Source organism: Sceloporus occidentalis, unplaced genomic scaffold (genome assembly GCF_023333645.1).
Source record: "Sceloporus occidentalis isolate IW3139 unplaced genomic scaffold, rSceOcc1.0.p SCAF_7, whole genome shotgun sequence".
NCBI lineage: Eukaryota > Metazoa > Chordata > Lepidosauria > Squamata > Phrynosomatidae > Sceloporus > Sceloporus occidentalis.
The window spans coordinates 48912746-48933347 of record NW_028316987.1 but is presented as its reverse complement, the minus strand read 5'-3'; the positions used below and the strand labels follow the sequence as shown (position 1 = coordinate 48933347).

The 20602-nt window shown below is 39.5% G+C and overlaps 1 protein-coding gene across 2 annotated transcripts in view; it reads left to right on the top strand.

The window, feature by feature from the left end:
• Window positions 1-20602, top strand: part of LOC149309712 (RNA-binding motif, single-stranded-interacting protein 3) — a 575089-nt gene that overhangs the window by 146582 nt on the left and 407905 nt on the right. For both annotated transcript variants that reach the window (XM_089531314.1, XM_089531316.1), the window contains exon 2: window positions 4623-4795. In XM_089531314.1, coding sequence (XP_089387440.1) covers window positions 4623-4795 — 173 coding nt within the window. The remainder of the gene's footprint in view (window positions 1-4622; window positions 4796-20602) is intronic.

The following is a 20602-nucleotide window of genomic DNA, read 5'->3' as shown; positions in this document are numbered from 1 at the left end:
ACAAAAATGATCAAATTTAGGCAAAGTTGCATGTAATTCTCAATGCTTACTGAGTTGTTGCAAAGATTGTTGACATGGACAGATCAAGCCAAGATTACTGTTTTCTGTTACATCTGGTGATGATTAATGTGAGTGACATGAATCCTATATCTAAAGATGAGGCAAAAAGAAGGACTTTTGATGTGGATTGGGTAGCCCTAGATGGGGCCCCTTGCAGATTTGGGTAACTGCTTGAATTGGTATTTTATTCACTGGACCCTTCCAAGAGACCACAATTGGGCACAGGATCAACCTGTGTCAGGGCAAACAGGCTAGTCCAGAAGATTGACAATGTGGACGGAGGCATACCTGGCAGTGTTGGCATTCATCTCATCACTCTCATACATTTGATTCTATCATTATATTTCTGTTATACAAATAAAAGTTATGGGCAGTTCATAACTAATTCATTCTCAGTGCAGTGTTGTTGTTGTTGTTTACAGCTGGCCACTGTGCTAACTCCTTTTTCTTCCTAATTTGAGGAAAACATTCTTTCATAGAAAACATTTCCTTTGGCAAATTATCTACACTGCTCATATGTTCAAAACAAAGAATTCATATGGATTCAAAAACAACTGACCCATTTTTAATATGGATTCTATATATGTGTGTGTGTGTGTGTACGTGTTTGTGTGTGTATACTTACATAAAAATTGGTGGAATAAAAATGGAATTATATATTTTTTCCCTTGAACACTTAATTTTTGACACTTTTTTGCTTTATTCAGATTTGAGAATATCAAATAAATAAAGTTGTCTCTAATCAATGTTAAGTTATTGTGTTGTTTATCCTTAGAAAAAGAGCAGTATCTTCATAGTTTACAATTCCATAACTATTCCCTTTTTAAAATTGATTTTATTGAGATGTTTTATACTCCAGTTGTATGCCGCTTTGATCAAATTTTGGAAAAGCGGATTATAAATAAATAAACCCTTGCTGTTGCCATGCACAGGATAAAGGGGATCTGCATGCCACAACACATATAGTTAAGGGTGTCCAGACTCAGACATAAGGGCTATAAGATTATTTACAGTTTTGATGAGATGGAGGGGGAATAATATGCAGAAAATGGAAATTATGTTTTAGGCAGTTTATTAATTTATTTATTGAATTTATGCTTTGTCTTTCTCCATTGATCCAAGATGGTTTACAGAAATTTTAAATTAAATTAAATTGAATATCCTATTCTAAAAATGTTTAAAATAATTAAATAACATTATTAAAAATCATATTTAAAACAGTTAAAATGCATTCAAACATAATTATTAATAAAAGATAACTTTACACATACTACTGCTTCATAAATGCTCAGTGCCACACTTTGTTAGAATGTATTTTAAGATGTTTTTTATTTATTTATTAAAGAGTTCATACAACATGAAGTTGCAGCTCGTGCAGGGAACCGAGTTTGACAGGGAAAAGAATTTTGCTGAAGCTGATGTTCTTGATGAAACAGTCCATGTTTCATCTTCCAAGATACAACATAACACAAGTATGCACAGACTGTGAGGAATGTGTTGGAGAAATAAATATCAGATGTGCTCTCTTGCTGAGAGGACAAAGTAATATAAAATTTTATATTGATACCTGTATTACTTTTGCCATACGGTGAAAGCAACTTTGCTATGTTTGTCAGTTATACAAGGTGTATGAATGATAACAGGTGTTGGAAATCTTTGGAATAAATAATTCTCTGTTTTTAACATTATCCAAAGTTCCTTTTCTTGAATTCATAAGCTGGCTTTAGGGATCAAATGCAAACATTCTTTGTTTTACAGTCACCCTAAAACCACCTCAATACTGTGCGTATAAAATAGCTGGGGAAAGAAGCTAAGAGCACTTTCTAGAAGTATGGTCTAGAAAGAAAATTGAAGTTGATTTTGTAAAATGTATTAAACTGTTGGAAACAAGTGTGTATGCAAAGCATCAGCCATTTTGGCTTCTACCTTTCTCAATGATGTATCTTGGAATAAGAAAGAAAAACAATGGTTGGTGGCAGCTATAGAATTCCTAGGGTCTAAGAATGGAATTCAGAGGATGTTGCTGGAGGCAAACATGGTCTTGTCCTCTAAATTAAAGCCACATGGTTTCAAAGCATCAAGTCTGTCCATTCAGGAGTTTTCTCTTTTCTCAAGCTTGATTAGATCACAGGATTGCTCTATTGTAATTATAGCCATATTGGAAAGGCTGTGCTAAACAAATAAAATGTTTAGTAATATGTTGCTACAACTTTTGGGTGGTGATTACTGACTTAAGATTTCTGAATTATGAGCACAGGTTGTTAGTGGATTTTCCCACATATTACATCTTGCATCTAGGGTGCATTCATTCACACCCATGATGTTGGTAGAATCACATGTTCTGTTTTGTTGGATAGGTTTTATCCATGCTTTAAAAGAATAATAGAAGAGTGCTGCATAAATGATGTATCATAATTCCAGTGCTAACAAGATCATAATTAAATTTATGCATCATCACTTGTCCCAGCTGATGCTTCATTGCATCTCTTTTATAATTGCTACTGAATCTCTGCTACCCCATCCAAATGTCAAAAGCTTAAGAATATTGTGATCAAGGACAACTTAATCCTGTATTATTTTTCCCGTATTTAAATTATTAAACTTACTAGGTTGTATCTAAGGTGTTATTCCACTGGTGCAGGTGTGAACAACTTCCATAGGTCAGGGGATTGCACATACTGCCTGGACTTTGGAGGGCCACAATCTGTTTTAGGCTCATGAGGGACTTATTTTTCAAAATGATAAGTAACCCAAAATCACTTACTCCTGGTTCTGAAAAAAGCCCCAGGCCTTACATTAATGGGGGTGCATAGCAAAATGTCTTCACCACATCCCAAAGGGAGTGTGGGGGTCTTTTTCAGTAAAAAGTATAAATAAAAATAGAGTGTGGGAGGTTTAGTGGTGATGGGCTACATTGGCGGGAGATTAGTGTTTAATGGTTTTATGTGGCTTGTGAGCTACATTTTGCCCACTATTCCAGTTGTGCAGTTTCTACTGCTAGTGGAAACCCCATTTCATATTTGCACAAGTGTCATATTCTGTTTATCATCCATTCTGTGTGTCATTTAACAAGTTATTCCAGAAGGATTTCACAAAGTGATACACTTGATGTTTCCTAGATTTTTGAACAATTCATTATGATTTCATTAGACTGGACGTTTGATTGTGTTACTTGTGTAATACTTCCGTTAGTCTTTGTGTAACTATTAGTGAAATAATGATACCTCTTGTACTTGTCCTGTTAGTGTAGCATCCTCTTTGGATTTGAAATAAAGAAGAATCAGAAGCATACGATCTCACCAGATGAATCAGTGTCTGGGGTAGGAGGTGAAAGAGAAAAGGCAATATTCATTGATTCCTATCATTACAGGAACCTCTAATTCCTAACACTGCACTTGCTGAAATGTACTGTAAGCACTGACTATCTGATGCTTACCATTAGAAAGAATGATGCTTGCTTTCTTGATCTTCATAACTTCTATAGTGGTTGTTTTGGCAGGTCTAGTCCAGACAATAAACCTAATTGATTATTTTCACTCCCCATCTTCCACACTGAACTCTGAAAGTGGGAGGCTCTTGGTCTGTTAAAGAGTGTGGTTTGTTTTGAATGATTTTTTTCATTAGATGTTGCAACCTGGTTAACAGGGAAAGTATTCACAAATGTACAATGTCTTAACATGTAGAGGGATTTGAATTCATTTTTACACTTTCAGTTATTGAATAGTTCACATCATGTGCTATGTGACTCCTCTTTAACTGGAACTACCAAGTTTTGGGCATGCAACCTTCTGTATGAGCTACAGTCCCCTCTCATATAGATTTTTGATAACTTTCTGACATGCCTATTTTTTATATTGTTGGCATTGCATCCTCTTACTCCTAAGTGTATTACTTGATAGCTTTAATGAAAACATCGGATATTTTTGATGAACTGATCTGAAATATGTATATCCTGCCTCTGTTGCATATTGAAACTTTCAAGGCAGCTTGTTATATCCTGCAATATACTTTAGGGAGCTACTATGCCAGTTTCTGAAAGTGAAATTTAGCCAATTCTACAGCAACATTTTACTGACTGACTTTTTAAAAAGTTGCTGTAAAGTTGGCTAAATTTCACTTTCAGAAACTGGCGTAGTAGCTCCCTAAAGTATATTAATTGAAATCAGTTCCACTTCAAGGTGGAGATGTCTTTCACCTGGTTGATCATGGTAAAAACTTCTGTAACCAGGGAGCACTCAGGGGCTGTGCAGACCGGCCATTAAGGCCGGTCTCTCCATATGACGCATGCCCCAACTCTGCCCCATGATGGTGTGATACCACGCACCGCTCCACACGGCATGTGGGATCATGGTGCTCCTCTGGCTCTGCGTTTACATGACAATGCAGCTATAGTGCCCTGGAAAGGTGAGATCAGGGCCGCAGCATGTGGTGGCCACAGCCCTGATCCAGAGCAGCTGGAGGTGGCTACAGGCCACCCCTTGGGGGCAGTCTGCACAACCTTTCAATTACCAGTATGCCACTGGTGATATGTTTTTTCCAATAAACATCTTTCTTATTTTCAGCATTCCTATGCACCAGCTCCCCACCCCATGGCTCCGCCCAGCCCCAGCACTAATAGTAGCAACAACAACAACAGCAACAACAGCAGTGGTGAACAGCTGAGTAAAACCAACTTGTACATCCGAGGCCTTCCTCCCGGCACCACTGACCAGGACCTTATCAAGCTGTGCCAACCGTAAGTAAAATGGCTATGTTGTCCTTCTGACTGGAAATGCATGTGCTTGAGTATGACCTTTACAAGGACAAATTTTTCCAAACATCTTCTAACCTTAAACCAGCAGTCTTATTTATGTGCAAATGAAGTAGTTAGGTGCATGGTATGCTTGTCAGTGGAGAAAACCTGAAAAGGGATAACTTGCATCTTTAGCTCAAGTGTGATAAAAATCTTCCAGACAATCTGTGTTGAGGAAGAAGCATAATTTGACCTGCCGAATCTTTGGTGGGGTATGCATTAGTGGTTGCTACGGAAACTTGCCTTGGTAGAAAAGAAAATATATGGGAGGAAGACATGAGACAGAACTGTTTACTCCGTTCCTGTGGTGGTAACTTTCTAGGAGAGATTAAATGGTCCACTTGAAGACTTTAACACTGGCAGTTTAGCACATCACAGTCAAATTATTTATCTGAATTTTTCATATTTAGAATAAAACTGAGGTTGGAAGGCAGTGCTGGAATATGTAAGCTTTTTTTTTTTTTTTGCACACTTCTGTATGCATTGAACATAAGATAATATTAAAAATAATAATTAAACATTAGTGGTTTCTAGTGAAGTTATTAGCATTTTCATTATCAGGACTTTGGGGTTTGAATGGATGTTTTGTTATTGTCTTTGGCATTCCTTTCTTCCATGTTATCTCCTCCTCTGTTTCCCCATCTCAACCAAATATGAGTTACAAATAAATTCTGTTTGAGTCCTAATGTTAAAATGATTTTTCTCAGGAAAAATGGTAGTCAGAATATGTATGACTCCTATAGATTTGAAGAATATACATGTGTTTTCTTGACTTTGGTGAGAAAGGGTGTGTCTCAGCACATCAAGACAACCTTTGCTGGTGAAAGAATCGATTGTAGTAAGTTTTTCACATTTAAGAGCTTTTCCCAAAATTTTCATTTGATTTTTTTAAAATGAGTATTGCAGTAAAGATTTTATACAAGAAACAGTTTTTGACACAAATCTTTTGCCTTTTGAACAAAAATTAACCAGTTATTGCACAAAAATGTTGTATTGTATGAAGAAATATATGTAATGATTTTTTTTTTAAAAAAAGAATACCAATCAATCAATTAATCAATCAATCATAAAAAAGAATACACAAAAGCTCTTGTAATCTCATATAGTGATCAGGCAACTTTTGAAGTTGTTTGTTCTTATGTGAGAGAATCAAATAAACAAAGATTCATATCCCAGGTGTCTCCAAATATGGACTGGATATGTATCAGGACCAACTCCTCTCAGTATATATGCTCATTGTGTGTCCTCAGATTTTCAGAAATATTAGCATATTTATTTTTGCCACTCAACCAGGAATCGATAATAGCAAAGCATAAGAACTGATGTGTTGTACAAGACTATAGAGATCTGTAAACAGCTTTAAATGGAGGAAGGAAGGAGGAGAAAAAATAAAAAATTTAAATTATTTTTTTAAAAAATACCTTTAAAATTACCTGGTTTTTATTTTTGCATGAGCTTTTTCAGCTGTGGTACTGAGTAGCATTAAGACCTCAGGTATAAAGCATGCTTATATAGTTGTGGGAGTGAGATGTGTCGTAATAGGATCCAGAAAGATGCAAATCACATTCCTTGTGCTAAATGTTCAAAAAGATGGGTGAGGTGATATAGGTTTTTCAGATCAGAGTGTTGATGTGTGAAAACAATAAATCTGCTTCCGAAAACTAACCTCCCTGGACTTCAGAACTCTATCTGAAATAGTCGTTTTGTTATGTGTGCAGAAGCAAAGGTCCTTGTATTAATATGTGCAGTGTACCATGTCTTTGTTCATACCTTTGCTAATGGATGAAATTTGTGAATACAGTATAACTCAATTCAGTAGTTGTTGTTTTTTCCCTAGTCTTACTTTGTAAGTTCCTTCTTCAAAGACCACAACCTATAAATCCCTTATGGTATGTCCAGGCAGCCTGAAATATTGAGCAATTGGTTTAGGGGTATTACCATTGCTAATGTCAGATTGGCGTCCATTAATCTTCTTGCTTAGAGACTGTAGAGGAGCATTACTGGCATAGGATGGCATATATCACACTGGAAGAAGAACAAGTAAATGTACCTCTAATGTTTTAAATTATGTTATTAGCCCTTAAAATACTGGTCCTACAGTAGATTGGGGGGGGGGGGGCAGTTAGTATCTGAGTTTGTATTACCATTCATGTTATGCATCATATTAGAAGTAATGGTTTGAGATTTGGAGGCTATCTGTAGGCCAATAAAGGCCTGCCTCCAGAGCTTGTGAGAGGGCTGTGTTATTCTTCAGAATTGGTTGTAGCTCATTGATGATTCATTTGAATGGTCTCTGCTGGAAACTGCAGACGATGGCTTCATGGCACACTACTGCACATATATAAATACAAGATTTGTCCCTACTGCACATATACCAAAAGGAACATTTTTAGAAAAAGTTTTAAACCCAGGGAAACTGACTTTTGATAAGTGGATTTATTGCTTTTACACCTAAACACTCACTGACCACAGTAATGATCTGATAGACCTGCATTCCCTTATGCAGCCCTTAGAAAATGTAGAGCATGGGTCATGAATTGCATAATTCTGGATCCTGTTACATTCTGTCAAATTCCCACAACTATAAAAATGTGCTTTATACCTGAGGCTTCAATAGCACTCAGCACTGCAGCAGAAGCTCAAAGAAAAAAGAAAAAATCAGTCTGAAAGTTAGCACCGCATTTCCTTTTCTCTCTCTCTTCCTCTTTCCTTCCTCCTTTTTAGGCTGCACGAGACTAAGAACTTTATGACACGAAGCACCATTACAACATGATAATAGCATCTTTGGTTGGGACTAATCACATGATGTCATTTCTGTTCTGTTCTCCCAGTGGGAGACCATTTTGAAAGTACATCTGTTTATTAACACAAGAATCCTACGATTTCTAAGGTGATAGTTAAATTCTGCTTGAATGGCAATTTTGGATGGTCAGAGGTAGTCAGTGGGCATGCTTTGGGTGTGGCTTAGCTTCCCTAATGCTTAGGTGAGAAGGAGAAGGGCTGAAAATTTCAATTTGATTCCTTCATTTATTTATTATTTTCAATTTGAGATGAAAAAGTAATCAAGGGGCTGTATAGACTAGCAAGAAATACCAGTGCTGGGGTGGAGTGGGGGCATGGCAACCGCCTGCCACCTGCCCCAACTTCACCCCCAAAGCAGCATTATGCCACCTGCCAGCCCAGATGGTAGGTGATATCATGATGATTCTGTGGTGCAGTGTTTACACACACTGTGCCAAAGAAATGCAGAAGAGCCGCCGCTGTGGCAAGGGTGGCTGTTTACCACCCCAAAAAGGAACAGCATTTTGCCACTTCTTTCGGGGCTGAAAAAATGGGCAAAGGGGCGGCACAGAGCTGCTCCTTTCAGGCCATCTGATTTCAGCCTTTCGTTTATGGGAAAAACAGCAACAACACAGTGTCAGATGATCATCTCCCCTACAACCAGGGCTGGTCAGACACGCCAAGAAGGCATTATTTTGCTCACGAAACCCCACCTTGTCTCTTTTTGCAGCCAGAGTAGCTCAGTACTGCATCTCTCTCTCTCTCTCTCTCTCTCTCTCTCTCTCTCTCTCTCTCTCTCATCTACACATCACTGGGAATGTAGGTAGAAAAGAGCTTACTTTAAAAAAGCATTGATATTGTTAACATTTCCTTCTGCTTCTTCTTGTTATTTTGAGCTTCAGACTCAATTAGTTGCTAGCAGATGAGTGCCAGCAGCATCTTTAGTCTGATCTATCCTGAATCGGGAAGTTCCTCTGCCCCCCAAGGAAAAAAAGGCAGAAGGCTGGGAGGTTTCTGTACTTTTGATAAAAGCATTTTTAAAAGCAAGGCTCTTTTCATTTATATTCCTTTGTGTAAACATGATGTGTGTGTGATTTTCCATGGCTTACATGAAAAAGCGAAAAGATTCTAATCAGGGAGGGTGCAAGTGAGAGCGACCTTTAGGGAGATGAAGGCATATTAGGAAATGGGGCAGTGATAGGAAGTACTTGGTGGGCAACCTCAAGTTCTGTGTGTGATAAGCTTTTATTGGAAACAAAGGTTGCAATCCTAGAATGGTTCCTAAGATGTGAAAGGAAAGAGTGCAGTTCTAATTACATAGTATTTTTTTTTAGAAACAATGCTATTTTTTTAAACCAGGAGGAGAGCCTCCTGTGATAAAGTCCTAACAGGGCTACTTCTCTGAAAACTATAAACAGCTGTTAATATCATAAATAAAATTCCATATGCCTAACTTTAGGATATGATTACAAAACTCTTTGTTTGTTTTAGCTCTGTTTACAATAAAAAAAACCAACAAATTCTATACAAGTCCATAATCACCACATTATAGCTATTGTCCTGCAGTCTTTTGTCTACATACACCTACTTCTTCTGTCAACAGCTCACAAGTCATCCTTGTCTTAGGTTCTCTGATGTTTTCTCCACTGGGCCCTTCTGGATTAGTCCCTCCTTTATACAGTCCTTCTGTTGTTTGAATTTCTGTTTCTCTCAGGGCCTGTTCTTTGAAATTCCATTAAAAATGGTCTGGTAGTTGCTGGGTTCTTTCCTTCAGATGCCTTTAGCTACTGGCTTTTCCAAGCCTGTATTAGTAGATAAACTGATCTTTCCCTTTTCTAATACCATAGAAGCTACCTTGCACATTAACAAGGGATCCATATGTGGAATGCAAAGGCATAAGCCTACATGTAACTGCTTTCTTTGCCTTCATCTTCAGTAGCCCTGTTGAGGGATTCACCCTTGTACAATTGCAAATGCATGAAATAGGGAGAGCAGGTATATGCTTGTTTCTCCATCCTTTGTGTTCCATGGCCTGACCCAACCACTGTCCACACAAAGAAGTGAGATTTTCAAAATAGCAAGACTAGTGGGGAAGGTCTGAATCAGGCTTTAGGTCCTCTGTGTGATTTAAAGCTCTGCGTGTGAATGCACTAGTAGATGTAGTGTTTCGGCAGACCTTGAGTTTTGCAAAACTTTAAAAATAAACATTGTTACTTTGAAAATCCCCAAGTGAGCAAAACTAGTTTCTTTTCTAAGTTCAATCATTTGTGAGAGGAGAGTCCCTAAAGATCAATGTGCATACAGGCAACAAGAAATAGTTTATGAGGCTCTGAGCTGGAATCTTTGCCAATATGTTGTCATAGGCTGACAAAAAGCAACATGAGAGCTTGGTACCTATTTTTGTTGAGCTTTGCCCATGACATTGGTGGAAGCAAGGTGGCTCTCAGGGCAAGGATGAATCGCCGCTTACTGGACAGCAGCTTCTCAGATTAAAAGTCATGTGCTGGTTCTTCCACATGAAGGGTAGAAGTAAGGTTGAAGGGGAGGTTCAAAGACTGAAGGAGAAGTCAAGCATTTGATTCTGAAATGGGTGGCACAAATGGAGCACAGATGGTGTGAGTTAAAAACTAGTGAGGAACCAGAACTTGGAAAAGTTATTTTTATCTCAGCATTTCCCAGAATTTCCCTTCCAGTGGCTATGCTGGCTGAGAATTCTGGGAGTTGCAGTCCGAAACATAATTTTTCTGAGCTTTGAGGAGCAAGACTAGATTCGTAATGAATTTTGGAAATGTAGGTTCTCTTTCTTTTATGGGGAAGAGCAAAAAGAGAACAAACTGGTGATGACACTTCGGGTGGGACCTGAGCCACCCAGATGCTTCTCTAAAGCTTGCAACAAGCATGAAAGTGACAGCAGTGCCATTTCCCATGCCATCTGGCATTCAGAGGTCTGTTGCCTCCAGGCACTGGACACTCAGCTTAATTGTGACAGATCATAGCTGCTAATAGACATCTTTCATGAATTTGTAATCTTTTAAAGCGTCCACTGTTGCCACATGTGTTAATTATGTGTTGTGTGACGAAATTAGGCTGCTTTGTAAGGATTATTCTGTGACTACCCTCCAGTCAGCATGATCAGTGTCTCATGGCTGCTTGACTCTATGTTCCCTTTTATGAGTGAGAAAATGGGTGGTTGAAAGAGTGCTGTAGAATGTTGCATATAGTGACACTGCTGCAAATGTTGACCCATGAGTATTGCTCTTGGCAAGCAGGCTTTGGAGAATGGGAATTGAATGGAAAAATAGACTAGGTGTCTTGTGGTGGATTTGAACTTGCCTCAGTATGTCCTTGTGTTTGTCCAACATTTTTAATTGATACAACACATCTCTACATATCTTGCTTTACAGTGTATCAGTGGTGGCTGGTAGCTTCCATGCCAGTGGGATAGTGAACCTGTGGTGAGTTTTAAACTCTAAAGGAGACATGGGAGTGCTGAACCTGTTAGGGAGAGAGGAGTGAGAACCTCGGAGAGCATAGATGAAAGCCCAGCATGGATTTACCACCCCGCTCATATGTAAGGCCATCAGTTGCTACTGCAACAGAAACAATGGCGGGATACAGACAGGCAAAAAGGGGTGTGTTCATGACATCATGAAGGTAGAGCCTTCAGACGGCCCTTACCTGAATGCCGCCATGAACACACCGCCCGCACGCCCCAAGCGGGAAGAAGCAGCATTAAAAAGGTGCTGCTTTTCCCCGCTTCTTTTCTGTATGATGCGCAGCTGCACAGCTCCGTCTGTAAGCTGCTGCACCGGTACGCCAGAATTGTTACGCTGCTAATTTAAGTTGCCCATTTAAAAGCTCCGTGTCTGCTGCGTCACATAATGAGTCGGGGTCCTGGAACATGCGCAGTTTGCAGTCAGGCTTTAATTGCAGCGTCAGCTGCCATGCAGGTGTGGAAGCTGCAGCACAGCTGCAGCGCATTTTAAGACTCGTAACCCTAACCCTAACCCTAACCCTAACCCTAGAGCAACATGTACGCATGTGCTGCTAGAATCGGGGAAAGTTTGGAATTTAAAGTGAACCCCTACACACATTCCTGTGCCATTTTCACCTAACAATAAAAACCCCTAAAACTTTAAATATTTACTTATGTACAAGGGAGGTGATGGGGGATGGCAGGGGGACAGCGGTGGCAGCGGCGACAGCTGTGGCTTTGCATTGCAGATTCAGCAAGAGCGCGGGGACCAAAGGAGAGGAGGCGTCCATGATGCTGGTGACATTGGCAACGTGCAAGCGGACAAGGATGCCAACACCAGCTGATCACCAGCTGGCAGGAGACCACTATTGTTCTTGGGCAGGGCGAGGGAAAAAGTTTTAAAGGGGCTTGGGCACTTTAAATGTGCACATAAGCTTTCTGCTGCCGCTGCTGAGTGCCGCAGCTGCGCATCTGCCAGCCGGCAAAACAAAAAAAAAGCCCCGTTTTTGGCCGCCCGTGAGGAAGCTGCCTCTCTCTTTGCAGCGTCCTCCGAGGCGGCGGTATGGAAACTGCGGGTCAGAAACGGCCCCAGGTGAGGCGTCTTCACTGCCCCCCATGTGGAAGCCCCATCACCCGAGCCACGCCCCCGGGGCGGGCGGTCTGGAGGCTCCGTATTCAGCAGAATACACCTCCAAGACGTCTTCCCCTGCCCGTCTGTATCCCACCAATGGTTTCCTGGCACACTACACACATTATAACACTAGCTAAACCCCAGCCTTTTTGGGGTTCTCTTGGCCAGTTCATTACATCTTAGAATCTTAGAATAGTAGAGCTGGCAGAGACCACAAAGGCCATCCAGTCAACCCCCTGCCTTCTTTGTGACTCCCACACTACATCCCAATACTCATTTATATGGTTATCTACTAACCTTGGCTTTAAGCAACATCCTTGCCTTGTCCCCCGATGATTATTGTTAAAACTGAACTTGTCACCTCATGTCCACACTCACAAAGTTTTGCATTCCTATGGACATTCTTACACACAGACTGTTTTATAGGTCTATCCCTGGGCTTCCCACTCTACCAAATGCATTTGAGGATGTAGGCTCAGGTCTCTGAAAGCTTATGCTACCAACTTCTATCTTTCAGTTAGCCTCAAAGCTGCTGGAAGAGCCTTTTGCATGCTGAAACATATGCTACAACCTGCATAGTCCAGACAGGCACATATGCCTGTTCATAGGCACCTTGCCCTGACATGTGCCAGTAGTCTCTTCCCATGACTCAGGGCTGGTACAGACCAGCACAATATGCCAGCTTGCCAGCAGCATGGGGGTTTGGCGTATAAATGCCACATGGCCTGATGCCACCTTGAAACCGGCCTCACACTGCCCAACTGCCCCCACGGGGGCAGCATTTTGGCACTCTGATGGCATGGTGTTTAGATGCTGCATGCCAGTACACTGAAAACCCACGGTGGCGGCAGAAAGGGCAGTGTTTTTCTGGACCAAAAAATGTTGCACTTGCAACTGTGGCGTGTGGTTGCTGTGGCCCCACTTCGGCAATCAAAAGGGTGGTGTCAAGTTGTGTCTTTAGGGCCGTATGTTTTGGCACTGATACTAGACCGAGCAGTGAACAATTTGAACATTCTTGGGAGGTTGGGTTGAAACCACTTCCACTATTTCACATTTTAACTATGTATGGTGTTTAGAGTGTGAAACTCCCCCAAGTGCTGTTTTAATATTGTTAACAGTTTAATTCATTTTAATATCTATCTATCTATCTATCTATCTATCTATCTATCTATCTATCTATCTTTTAACTATTAAGACTGCTTGAGTCCCAGTGTTTTGGGAAAAAAAATATTTATTTATTTTATTGACTTTATGCCCCACCTTTCTCCCAAGATGGGATTTAAAGCAACTTGCAATAATTTAAAAACATCCAGCTAAAACATTAATGTACAGTAACTAAATATATATATTAAACAACAATATTATCTGAAAACAATATTAAAAAACAAAAGATATTTAAAACATAATAAAATATTTAAAAAATGCAGCACACCACCCCACACACATACTACTGCTCTATGATTAAATTATAATGGCCTGTCTGAATAAAATAATCTTCACCTATTGGCAGAGATAGCAAGATGTGGGGCAGATTTCCCATGGAAAGGATTCACAGCCTAGAAGCAGCCATGGAGAAAGCTTTCTCCAACGTCCTCATCAACCATAACAACGACAACAACAACAACAACAACAATAATAATAATATTTATTTCTATACTGCTTTTCCACATTGATCAAAGCAGTGTACAGAACAAAAGAATACAACAATACAACAGTATAAAATAAAATTACAATATATACACACGATAAAACTGTAAAAAATTTCAAGTACAATTTAAAAACTATTAAACCCAAATCAGAGCCAGCTGAGTTGATGATCCATGATGCAAAATACATATTGGGGGGGGGGGGGGAACCATGCCTTTGAAGGTGGTGGGGCTGATAGAAAGCCCTCCCCTGCAGATCCTAAAGCTTGTACTGACTTGTATAATAGTAATAATAATAATGATGATGATGATAATAGATGCCACATTTTATTTTGTTTTGATCAGTGTACCTTCAGTCCCAATGATGAAAGCAAATTGTACTTTTTCAGCTTTGTGCTTTTTTTTTTTTTGAAAAACTGCATGAAGGCTGAATCTGCACTGCAGAAATAATCTAGTTTGACACCACTTTAACTGCTACAGCTCAAGGCTATGGAATTCTGAGCCATGACAGTTAAAGCAGTGCCAAAGTGGATCATTTCTGCAGTGCTTATGCAGCCTAACAGGGGCATAGTACAGACTACTGAAAAACGGCGGCCTGCCGGCACTCGATTTTACTCCAGAGGGATGTCGCAGCCCCCGAACTGCACGCTATCACTCCAGAGCAAAAAGAACCTGTTATTTCCACATGTCACTTCCGTCAAAATGCCAGCGCCCATATGGACATGACGCTGCCATTATTGTGCTGCTGCGCCATACTAGAATTAGGGACCGTGTGGTTGGTGCGCGGTCCCTAACCCTAAAATCAGTGTGAGCATGGCGCTTCATGCCCGTTTGTATCGGGTCAGAGTTTCATGGCTATAGGAGTGAGCATGATCTTTGTGGATGACTATCATGTGCATTTAAACCTAGTGTTCTTCTGGTCTCTTTCAGCCTTGCAGTTTTATGATATGCTCCAAAACAATGCTTTCATAGTCTTTTTTCTGTGACAGTCATAGAAGGTTTTGGTGTGGATTATATGGTCTAATCCACAACAGGTGTGAAAACACAAATAGCTGTAGTCTAATTTATACCAGCTGGCACTTTAACATTGTAAGATCCAGAAAAACATGCTTCTGTTTATTTCTTCTATGAAAGCCATAGTCCAGAATGGTAGTGTCTAATGGCACATCATGTTTATGATTCTGAGGGTAACCTGCAGACCATAGGGGCCATGTGGCACCCAGCAAACTTCACCATAACTTGTGAGGAACTGTTGCAATTCTTAAAACACCTATTGCTATAATTTTAATTGATGTTGTGTCTTATGCATATGAACCTAGTGAGTTTAATGGGCTTTATTCCCAGCCATGTGTGCATAAAACTACAGTCTTAATGCCTTTTATCAGGATGAAGTAGCCATTTGTACAGACTCGTCTCTACACTTATGTTTTGCTTGATTTTTAGTGCAAAGAACACTTTTAATAGCAAACTCTGGTAATGAGTATCAGTGGCTATTTAGCCAAAAGACCACCACTAAGAAACAACAAAGAAATATATCCATGCTTTCATGCTTTCATATCTCTAGGGTGTGCAGATGGGCAAAGCAATTAAAAAATATGAATGGGAATCCTTTATAAAAGAAAGCAAAACCCAGTCCAATCAGGACTGGATATGATCAGTAGCAATCAAATAATTCATTTATTTATATTAATCATTTGACTGAATGCGATGCAAGGTAATACAGTTTTCACGGAAATCTCAAGAAGGAACTTTCTCCCTTAGGATGAGGAACCACTACAGAGAAAGCCCTGTCACATCTTTTCATGAGGCTAGCTTTTTCGGTGGGGACACATCACAAGACTGCTTTATGGAAAAGATACAAGTTTAAAGTCATAACTGTCTGACCAGAACATTGACAAAGACTGCTGTTGTTAGGAGGTGAGGATGATGTACAATGTTTTATTGCAGTTCCCACTTGTTTAGTTTACAACAGGTCTTGAGAAAATATCATCATCATCAACAACAACAACAACAAGAGACTACAAGTCTCAATATTCCCTCAGTCAGTATAGTTCTGGTCATGTCAGTTGGAGAAAACTCTTGGAGTTTTAGTTAAAGACAGTAACTTCCCCAATGTTTAGTTTATATTAATATAATTGAATTTATAATCCCAAATTATTTGGGAGCTCTCCCCCTCCCACATATACTGGATTATAAGAATAGGCATCACTGTGGCTCACTGAGAATCTGATAGAAATATGATTTTAAGGGCCGAGTTACCCGATTTCTTTGGAGCAGCCTCTTTTGAAAACTGTTTGTGTGAAAGCCAGACATTTCTCCTCCAGCTCTCCCTCTTCTTCCTTGCCAGTGTTGCTTCTTTGTCCCTGCTCACAACCTTTCCTACCTGCTGTGACACAGATCCAGAGCACTGAAAGCCAAGGCACAAGGCAGCGGGGAGAGAAAGTGGTGGGTGGAACACATCAGGCAGGACCAAGAGGCTTATTTGTCAGCTTGCGGCCACCTTTTTTGCCACTGCGCTCTGAAGGTCACACAGGCTTGTCTATGGGGAGAATTAGAACTCTATTATTATAACCAGCAAATGTAAAGGAAGACAGTAAGTAATGCAGAAGAAGTTTTCAACCAATTAAAGGGGTGGGGAAAGAGAGTCAACAGAATCTGTTTTTGAGCTTCTTCTATTGTAAAGACCATATTTGCAATCACCATTAACACCCTTTTAATTTGCCAGTGTGCAGTTTTAAAGAGCAGAGCAAATAGGATTTCCTGTTTGGCAAGTGCCATTGTTATGTAAGCCTCCTGCCACTTTTACATCCCAATGGTATGCCTTTTTTGTGATGTGCATTGCACACGGAATAGAAAATAGCCATCTGGAGTGCTAGTGACACTCACACAGCCTAGTCCATTACGCACAATGCCAGACGTTTCTGACAAATGGATCGACACCATCAAACCTTTTATCAATTTAAGGGTAACCTTGTCATAGTAATCTGTCAAACAGCACAAATATAACTATAAGAAAACAAGCCATCATGAACTCAGTAGTAACCAAGTAAATAAGAAAAATGTTGCTGGAAGAGTTCTCTTTGTTGCATACCTTTGATACTGCAAATGGTTTCAAAGAATTTTCAGCAAAAATATAGGGAGCCTTTTGGATTTGTGGCATTGGGTTTTCTGTTTTCTGTCACCAATACATTTGTGTCCTTATAAATGAGATTAAATGCTGCTCATCAAGTACTGTGTGATCCATAAATGTATCTGGTTCAGCACAGATAGTTTATAGCCCCATTTTCACAACTGAGTCATAAACAAACAGCTTCATTCATATACCACTTAATACTAAATGAACAGTGTCTAAGCAATTTACAACTGTAAGCTAATAAAGTATAATAATGTCTACGTTTTCCCAAGAATAATTTTCCAGAACCATTTTTCTCTCCAAATTTGATGAGGATCTGATGTGATCTTTACTATGCTTTTACTTAAAACCAAATGTGGAATAATAGGTACTCTTCCATTAAGAAAGACTCTGGCTGCATCCACACTGCAGAAATAATCCATTCTGGTGCCACAACAAACTGCTGTTCCCAGAATTCCATAGTATGGAGACATGGCAGTTAAAGTAGTGTCAAACTGGATTATTTCTGCAGTGCAAATGCAACCTATGACAGAAAAAAGCTCCTTTTTACAAAGTCTTTTTCTTCTCACCCAACCCCTCCTCTTTTCATCTTTGTCCTCTGTCTAGCTGGAAGTTATTTTTTTAACTTAATTTTTTTTAAATTTAACATTAGCATTGTAAGCATAGTGAAGGATTGGAGAAACATAGACATTCAATTGCCAGGTTGCAGCAGCATGTATACAGTAAACTGTGCAATATAGGGGCAAACCAGACTGCCCAGTTTCCCTCCGGAAGGATGCCGCAGCAGGCAAACTGTGTGGTGTCCCTCTGCATCAAAAAGAACCCAGAAAAAAATGAGTTCTTTTTGGCATGCCGGGATGACATCACCATTGCTCCATTGGCACACTGTGATGCATTCAAGACACAAGCATGGTACCCAGCAGTGCGCATGTGGCACTGTGCTTGCATCATGCATACGTGCCATGTATGAATGGTGCCACGTAAAGATGGCACCATCCATACATATTAAGATTCCAGAGCATGCAGTTAGGAACCCTAATTTTGGCACCAGCATGGTGCTTTTGGCCCATCTGTTTCAGGCCCAAACTTCAGCTGGGAAAGAGTCAAATACTTCTCAGCCAATCCTACATTAGCTATCTGTGGCAGCTTACAACAGGGAAAGTAACAGCAGCTGCCTCTAGAATCCCTTACTGAGCATGAGTAAACAGCAAAACAGAAAGAAAGGGGGAGAGTGAATTAATCTGCCTCACTAGCTACTCCCAGTGTGTTAAAAAAAAAAAAAAAAAAGCACAGATCTATGAAGCTGGCCACTAAAATGAAAATCGTAAGAAAGGTGGAGACTGGTGAAAGTATAGTCGCCCTGGAGGCATTTTGGAAGAAGCTTTCATGTGACAGTTGGAAATACACACACACACACACACACACACACACACACACACTCTTACTCACTAATGCTTACCTGTTCTTATTTCATTTCACATGTGTATACTGTTAGTTTTCAATGAAAACTTTTATGAAACATACGGAACTGCTCTTCATTTTGTGTCATGCAGGAACCTCTCCCTATCTTTTCCATGTTATTTCTACCTCCAGTACCAATATTTTTCTTAAAGAAATAATGTCCAGGAGCACATCTACTTTGGTAACATAGGTATACCTGTACATTGATGTAGCCAGGGGCTTGGATATAAATTTAGTGATAACATATTGAAATGTTATCATGTTGAAAAGGGAGCTAAATTATGATCTTATCTATTTGTAATAAAATCTGCATCTGACCCCATGTTAAACTATTAGTTTTGTTGACTTGACTGAGAGCATGCTAAAGAGATTTGGCAAAGATCACTTATATAGATAAATTCAAAATTAAATGTTATGGATACTACTAGCATTAAAAACATCTGTTTAATACTTTTGCATACTTTAGATGTCAGTCCCCTAAACCACTTATTTTCTTGTCCTATAAATGTGAATAAATTCTAGGTCAGAAAACTGAAAACCAGAATATACAGTATAGGACAGCTAAAAATCAAATAGCTTAATGACCACATCCATTCTAAAATTAAATTAGTACTGGTCTGAAACTTTATTTTCTGTCATTACCCACTTTGTTACCCTTATGGTGATTAGATGCTTGAGTCAAACTAGATGACTCAATTAAATGAATGGAAGAATGGAAGATAATCCCTCTCAGGTAGGCTTTTAAATTCAGTCCCCCTACACACATGTGCATGCACACAGAAAGAAAGAGAGAGAAAGAGAGAGAGAGAGAGAGAGAAAGGAGAACTAAAAGAAGAAAAGACGGTTTCCCCAAAGGGTCCCCCCTCTCATTTTAAACTTCTTGTGGTGAATTGGCTCACTTCAGATAAATTGGAAGTTTATTATCCCAGCTACACATTACAGGCTTGGTCCATATTGGACTCTCACAATGTACTTATGAAAAGAATATCAACTCTTCCACAGCTAGACTTTACAGATTCTCAAGCTATCAGATTTGGTTTCAGGGTAATGTGTGATGATCTCAAAGTTATTAAAGATCAACACAGTTAATTACATATGACGTCTGAGATATCTGAGAAAACACCTAGACAAAGTTACCTAGAAGAGAAAATAGAACTTGGCTTCCTAAACAGAAGACTATCTATGTTTGTCTTGGTATTACCTTGGGCAGGCTTATGTTATCAAACATGTGCCTGAGCATCTAGTTCTGCAACAACACTACCAGCATTGAATTCTTCTATGCTGAGAGGCTGTAGATTACTGCCACCATTGTTTTGGTCTGGTGCCACACTTGGTTCTTCAGAGGGATGTACTGACTCTTTATATAGTTTCACCCCCATGGCAGTTTATTGGACATTGCTCATTACTAGGTCCAGCCTGAGACATTTTATTGCTTGAGGCAGAGCAGCAAATGGCACCCCTCCCTTCCCCAATGTTAAGATAATGTATACCTAAACTTCTAGGGTAATTGCTTTAAAGGAACATTTTATTCAGTAGATAAAGCAAACAAGTCACACAACAGTGGTACTTTCCAATCCCATTAGGGCCAAATAAAAGTCACCTAAACCAAATAGCTGTGACAGGTCCATATCCATTTGTGCTCCTGCCACAATTATTTGGTTTCAGGTAAATATGTTCTGGTTATCTGCACACTTTAAAGATTAAGAAGGCAAGTTCCATTTGATCTGAGATGGTCAACAGTTTATTCATTTTTTTTTAAAAAAAAGCCCAATGCATTCAAATTGCATTGGGCTTTTTAAAAAATAAATAAATAAATAAATAGTTGACCATCTCAGAGCATGTGAGCTTTTCTTACACTTTTCTGGTTTTCATGTGCTTTTCAGTACTCTCTTCGCTACTACAGTATGTCTGCATGCTTTGGCCGTGATGATTAAGTTTACTCAGAGGTAAAGGCTGTAGAATTGTAATTGTGACTTGTCCTGTAATAGACACCAGAATATAACAGGACAAAGCCCAAGCCAGTTTAAAAAAAACAACAACAACCTTGCAAACCACTTTGAGTCAGAAGGAAGGATAGAAAAGAAATCTGTACTATCCAAATTGTTCAGAAATTTAAATATTT